Below are 7,540 nucleotides of genomic sequence, written 5' to 3' on the forward strand. Positions count from 1 at the left end.
TGTGTGTGTAAATATGGTGCAGTGTGAATTTGGTGTTGGGCAGTTCACACAACCACCCCATCCCTCTCAATCACATGCTGGGCTGCTGGAGTCTGGGACTCTGTCTAAGGCTGACTACTGTCAGCCTTAGACAGCTCGCTGTGGAAACCACTTAATGCCATATTTTTTTCTTACTATAGCTATTAAATGTTTTTTTTTTGTCATTTTTATACTTACAATCTTTAGACATTTATATTTGTGATCTTTATAATTATATTTGGCAGGAATAGCCAGAGTAATAATTGCAATATACCATTATTTGTGTTTGTTACACATGGAAAATAAAATCAAACTTGAAAGTTGAAAAATGCACTACATAAATTGACATGTTAAATTATGAATTTGGTACTCTCAGATATGCAAGCAATAATATTGATGTTTTTTTCACTGGGTCAGAGGGCACACAAATAGTTTGAAATGTCTGTAAGGAGTGAGAGTGGTTATTTCATTGTAGTTATTTCTGTGGGAAGCACTGAAAAATTCCACAAGTATACAGCTATCGGGTTTGTCTCACAAAACATTAACTTTGTGCCATCTCAGTACAATACCGGTTTTTATATTTAATCTGATTATTTGGTCTTTTAAATAAGTGCAGAAATTTGACTCTCCTGCTGTGGTTTTGCTTAACTCGTGAAATGAGGCTGCCCGTGAAAGTTCCGCTGCTCTGCTCGCTCTCCTCAGGGCACGGAGCTCAACGCTGACAACACTCCCACGAACGCCACGGTGAGGACCACCTTCACCATCCTGGTGGTGGACAAGAACGACAACGCGCCGCGCTTCAACAGCTCCGAGTACCGCGTGCTCATCACCGAGCTGGCCCAGGTCGGCTTCGCCCTGCCGCTCTTCATCCAGGCCGAGGACAAGGACGAGGTGGGGGCCGGCACCAACGGGGGGGTTAAAAAAGAAAAAACTAACATCAGGAAAGAGAGGGAGAGAAATACAAGGAAGAACAAGGAAGAGGGGGGTGGAGGAGTAAATCAATGGAAAACTTGAGAGAGAACAGTAACAGGGTCATTCACCTTTTCAAACACACCCGAAAGGGGCTACAGTAGTAATTAATTGTCCAAGGGCTGTTTGGAATTAACGAAGATCTCCATGCAAGCTTATAGCTAAAATTAAAGTGCTGCAGGATTCCTTTTTTATATAAACTGTGAACGAAGTTAGCCCTGTGCCATATTAAAGCTGTGCGGGCATCTAGCTCTCTTGCTTATATTCTCTGTGCTCTCTTACCTGTTCAACACAGTATTATTATGATAGTTTATTTACATACTTCTGTAGAGTATGTTTACCTAAATGCAATAGCCTGTCTTTTGTGTAATAGTTTTCATTAAACTAATTCCATAGAATGTGGCCTAGATTGATAATGCTAAGTGGCTTCAAAGAGAAGTAAGGTTTGTTACCACTGATTCACATTAAATGAGGAAGCAAAGTGTGTTGTGGAATCGGGGTTGATCTGTAAGTGCTGTAACACTGTTGTGCAGAAAGGGGGCAGTGCTCTTATCTGTGAGAGATCTGAGCTGTTCTCTAATTTAGATGGAGGTACAGTTTGGTTAGTGCTAGACTGAGAGGTCTGTGCTGTGCTTTGAGTTATAGGGTCAGTTAGCTCTGTGCTGTGCTTTGAGTCATAGGGTTAGTTCACTCTGTGCTGTAGGGTCAGTTAGCTCTGTGCTGTGCTCTGTGCTGTAGTGCCAGTTAGCACTGTGCTGTGCTTAGAGCTACAGGAGATGATCCTTTGCTGTTGGGAGCTATCTGTCAGTCCACAGAGAGCAGTGTCAGACCGGCCTGTTGAACACCATCCTCTTTAGTTTTACATCATGTGTCCGCCAGTCCCCATTAGCTGTATCTAACAGGCCCACACAAACACACACACACACCCACACACACTCCTCTGCACACACCCACACACCCAGACAGCCCAGGACTAGGAGCCCATTCGACTCGACTACAGTTTAATTTGCTTTGGAAGAGATGGGATGGAGCATCAAATTATACCTAACGAGGAAAATCAATCACCTCGGGTAGAGATAAGCCGAAAGCTAGTCAACTCTGATTGATTCCAGCACAGCGGCCGTCTGGGTGGAATTTGACAGATAACCGCTAGTGGAGTGGAAGCGGGGGGGGGTGGAGAGAGAGAGAAAAGAGAGAAGAAAGGGACAAAGAGGGGTAGCATAACTAATGTAGACATGGGGAGAGTGAACAGAGGTAAACAAGGCCAGAGAAAGAGAGTGGAGGTGAGAGAGAAGGAGAGAGCGGTATTTAAGGGCAGGGCTTATTTTTGTTTATTTATTGCCGTTGGCATGGAGATTGCGAGCCGTGGCGAGGGACGGGAGCAGCGTTCCGCAGACGCGTCTTGGCCAGGTGACGCGCCCACCTGGTGGGCGATAAGAGGCGTGTCAACGCCGCGCGGTCTCTCTCTCTCTCTCTCTCTCTCTCTCTCTCTCTCTTTCCATCGCTTTCCGCTCAGAAGCTCCCGGCGAATCCGCCCTGTCGTTTCTGCACCTCAAAGTTTATTATTATTTATTTATATGTTCTTCGTGCAGCCTGAAGTGGTCTGTTAAGTCTTCTGTCACCATGGCTTAGGTGAAGGGTGTGAGACCTGTTCTGAACGTCTGGATTTATCTGTTTATCTTTGTGCAGAACTATAGAGACTCAGAAGAATCAAATTCCCGTAGTGGTTGAGCATGAGATTACCCTGTGGGTGTGCGAGGGGACTGTGATGGATGCCAGGTGTTGGGGAGTTGATCGGTGCTTTTAACATAGATTTTCTGTTTAAGGACCAGATACTCAACACCAGCAATTCTCAGGCCTTACATCTGTAGCACTTCCTTTACTTTGAGGTTTTTAAAAATGTTTCTGTTGGTAATAGGGTTGTTCTGGTGTTGCTTCAGATGTTCATATTGAGCCAGAAAAGCAGGAAACCAGAGCACCAGAGCTTCACTTCAGCTGTCCGGGGCAGATCACATGTGTGTGACCACAGTACCAGACCTCAGTCAAATTATTTATCTACAAGTCAGTAGGATCCAAATGAGGTTCATTTCATGAGAGTTACGGTTAACACCACTTCAGTTTCCTGTTTCTGAAAAATGTTTTAGTTACAGTGTCTCTGTAAAAAGTGCTGCACAAATAAAATGAACTGAATATTTGATATATGTTAAAATCCTTTGGGTACCTGTGAAAGTCTTTTAGACTATAGACAGTTTTAAAAGAAAATCTTGTTTTCACCAATATCCGGAACAACAGTTTTCTTTGATTATATGCGTTGGTTAGAAAAATGTTTTTTTTTTTTAAACTTCTAAGTGTCTAGGCCCTGGTCTGTTACCGGGTGAGCACCCATCCAAATAAACTGGTCTTTTTTTCTCATTTCGAATTGTAAGCCACCTTGGATAAATGCAGTCAGCCGAGTGACTGAACTCCATCAAGAAGACGGATTTGGGCAGGTTAAGTGTAGTGCGCAGATACCCTGCAAAAGGCACTCTGTGCCATTTCAAACTGGCAGTGCTATGCCTGAGAAAGCACTGTTCTTCTGCACAGACTTCTGGGCACAGACACAATAGCGTGAACACGCACCTGTGAATACAAGCACTACCAGTATCACTGTGTATAATGCTGTAGAACACTGTACATGCATCCACTATACTGTATATAATACTGTAGAACACTGTAAATATAGCTACTATACTATTTATAATACTGTATAATACTGTAAATACATCCACACTATTGTATGTGATATTGTAGAACACTGTAAATGCATCCACTGTACTAGATATAATACTGTAGAACACTGTGAATACATCCATTATATTCTGTACTATAGACTAGTGTTTGCACACAGACACACCCGTGCAAGCATGCGTGCATGCTGGACATGCGTGCTAACAAGCTTATCTTCACGCCGACAAGCTGTTGGTATACGCATGCACGCAGGAGTACATTCTGTACGAACATGCAAAACAAAGCTGTTGAAACCACATCCTCTTCTTGTCCTACAGTACAGATGACAGGCAATGATTGCCAGGCATTAATCTGAGACGTATTCGCTGATGTGCTGGGACAGAGAAGTGATGAATTGCGGCTAACTCTGATACGTTCCTTGTCACTCGCGCACATTTTTTGTCTAAGTCAAACTTTCCTCGCCTGCTCGTCCAAAACTTTCGGCTGAGCCCCGTGACAGGACGTTTTCTGCCAGAGATCAGCGTGGATGAGGCAAATGGATCAGCAATTACCGTTATGGGCAGTTTGCGGTGACATGCCTGCATATTGGATGGCTTTTTAAATAGGAGCCATCTTCCGTAATGGTATTTAAGTGATGGAAACAAAAACAAGAGGCCATTTCACTGTCGCCGTAAAACACAATCGATTGCTGTCTGCGCGTCGCCCTTCTCTCTGCATGGACTGTTTGCCCGAGTCGGCGCGTTTGAAAAAGAAAAAAAACAAACAAACCTGGGATGGGAATCTGGCATGGAGATCTCGGAGTGCGATTCTGTATTGCTGGACTCTCTTCGGTGTCCACAGAAACACACAGCGCGCTGAAGTTGACAAATCCTCATATGCTCAGAGGGGAGATCCTCCTGTTGCTTTTTTCCTGATCTGTTCTGACCACAGACCAGTACACATGACCCAATGAATAGATAATAATTAAAATACAAATGTAATGTACTGTGAGAATAACAAATAAATTATAAAGGTAAAAGCAAGTTTAGCTTTTTTGCATCTCTATGAACTGTACAAAACACTACTAGTAATCTTTGTGCTATCACCTATATAATAGTTAACACTGATCAAGCATGTAGAAAAGACAACGATTGATGGGATTAATGTTTAATAAAATACTTAATAGATCAGTCAGTGACTGAGATTGAGATTAATAATGCATTTATTGCAAGGTTATTACTATATTATAACATGTGTAATCAACTAATTTATTGTCTTTTTATTTCATTCAGGTCAAATCGATAAAATTGCATATTTGCCCTGTACAGAGAAATGTTACAGGATCAGGCGACACAGATAAGGTAGTACAGCCGACTGTAATTCCAGTATTAGAGTAGGCAGTAGCAGGCCTATTATCCTGAAGTGACAGGCTGTTTATGCCAGCACGTTATACGAATAGAGTCAAGGAGTTTCTGAATATCAGTGCTTCCCCACAGCGAATACGCTTATGAATAGAATGCCATGCGATGTTTGACTTTCTTTCATGAAAAGGAGTACTACGATGCTTTAAAGATATCTTCAATCGTGTGGGTAAGCAACCGTTTGAAAGCTATTATGCGTGCATCTTGCTCTTCATCACGTCGTGATATTTTTATTCTGCGGTTACATTTTGCAGATAACAATTTACATACGTTATGCAATACGATGGTGCCTTTTCCCTGCACGCAAAGCAAAGAGAACGCAGGGGGAGATGACAGATGAGGGCACGTGTGATCCGGGACGGCTTCCGAAGCACGGGCCTATTTAAAGGTTTCGGTGGCGTCGCTGGTTATTTATTTTTTCAGCCTTTAATCTTTTTCGTGGTTGTTGCAGAAACGGAACACTCCAGGTTAAATGTTTATTGAACTCCGAAACAATTTTCTCTCCGCGGATCAATCGCTCCGCCGCGGTCACCAGCCGCTTCGCCCGCAAATGGATTCCTGCAGAAATTGAAAAGGGGGGTTTATAATTTGCCGCCGGTGGGGACACAGTTCATTACTCCCGCCGCGTTCGGCGCTGGCGCTGGCCCCGGCGCGCGAGGCGCGGCCGCGCGGACCCACCGCCGCGCCCGTTTCGATAAGGATAGACCTCGACCCCGACTCCCGCGCGAAACGAGAGAGAGACGGATGGAGGGAAGACAGAGAAGAGGAAAAAAAGGGGCGAAAGAGAGCGAACCGAGATGTGATTACCGAGCGGAGATATGCAGGATGATATGAACGATGGGCCGAGAAAGAAAGAAAGAAAAAAAGAAAGAAATGGAAAAGCAGGACAGTATTGATTTGGCTCCTGGGTCTTATGTTAATGAATGCAGCTTTGAGTGAGAGGGTACATTTACCCACATGCACACACACACACAAACACACATGCACATACACACTCACACACACACGCATGCACACATACACTTACACACACGCACACGCACATGCACACATTCAACGTTGGCTATTGACTCATCATATTTCCACCCTTATTCTGATCATTTAGTACTTCACTGCCCCCTTGACAAGTTTTATCACAGAGGGACACCTCCACCCTCCTCGCTGTTTCTATTATCTGGTGTCAGGTCCTTAATTATGCAGAAAGAGAGAGGAAGAAGGTAAGGGAGGAAGAGGACCAAAGAATAGAGATGGACACTGATAAAGAAAGCGTGTTGATTATCTGTTGCTTAATCTGTGAATGAGGCTCTTTCGCTGCATTAACCAGCTGTTTGCTTCTGCTCTTTATTGTGTAGGCAAGGATGTACAAGTAGTGTGGTAAATATGCATGGGGAATTGGAGATATGTGATAGAACTGGTCTGCATTGGAGATTGTTCAACTCTCAGGTGAAAGTAAAATTTTGATGTGTGAGAGTACTGCTGTTTGTTGCAATAGTGAAATGCTACCAATATTATTTGATTTCAAAGTTTGCCAAGTTATTAACCGTTCTTAACAGTGGGGATAATTCCATATATTTGTTACAGCGAAAACTAAAGTCTGAATTCATTTGAACTGAAGCTAACTCTTTCATTTCTTATTCTCCCCTTGCTGCTCACTCACTCTCTATTTATTCAAGTTTCTCTCTTTCTTTCTCTCTCTCTCTCATGCTTTCTTTGCCTTCCTCCTGCTGATCTCTTCTACTACTCTGTCTGTCCTTATATCCATTACTCTCCTTCCCACCTTCTCACACTCTGTCCCTCTTTCTCTTTGTCCTGTCTCAGGGTGCCAACAGCATGTTCCAGGTGTTCCTCACGGGGAACAACTCGGACCACTTCACCATCTCCCCCACTGCAGTGCAGGGGAAAGCGGACATACGGGTGCGTGTGGCGGTGCCCCTGGATTACGAGAACATCCGGAGCTACAGCTTCTCTGTGAGTTTTCTCCCCACCTCTGTGTCTCTGTGGAAAACATCATATTCAAATTGTACGTTCAAATACTGAAGCCAATCCAAATGTGTTTCTACATTCAAATTCAAACTGAAATGCAAGATGCTGGCTGCACCAGGATGCATTTGCTTGACGTATGAGCCCATCAGCTAACACTAATGAAGCTGTATTGAACACAGTTCAGCTTTCATTTAAGATTTTATTAACATGCATTTTTTTCTTCAGTGGTCACTCTTCAAGGCAAAGCTCTGATACATATGCACTAGCAGCTCAGAGTCATGGAATAACCAGGCAACTGACCGGGTTTCAAACAGGAGGCAGCATACACAATTATGCATTAGCAAGCTCCTTATTGTTATTGGTGCAGAATTGCAGGCATTGAACCAATATGAGTCACTATTCAATTAATAACAAAAGAAGGACTATTGAAGCTAAATGCAGGG

At 43.5% G+C, this 7,540-nt stretch overlaps 1 protein-coding gene across 1 annotated transcript in view; it reads left to right on the forward strand.

Moving 5' to 3' along the window:
• The window catches only part of cdh23 (cadherin-related 23), a 159,815-nt gene that overhangs the window by 72,250 nt on the left and 80,025 nt on the right, over positions 1-7,540 (forward strand). Inside the window, exons 9-10 of the mRNA XM_064318147.1 lie at positions 721-909; positions 6,933-7,082. Of these exons, the coding sequence (XP_064174217.1) occupies positions 721-909; positions 6,933-7,082 (339 nt within the window). The remainder of the gene's footprint in view (positions 1-720; positions 910-6,932; positions 7,083-7,540) is intronic.

Source organism: Anguilla rostrata, chromosome 18 (assembly GCF_018555375.3).
Source record: "Anguilla rostrata isolate EN2019 chromosome 18, ASM1855537v3, whole genome shotgun sequence".
NCBI classification, from domain to species: domain Eukaryota; kingdom Metazoa; phylum Chordata; class Actinopteri; order Anguilliformes; family Anguillidae; genus Anguilla; species Anguilla rostrata.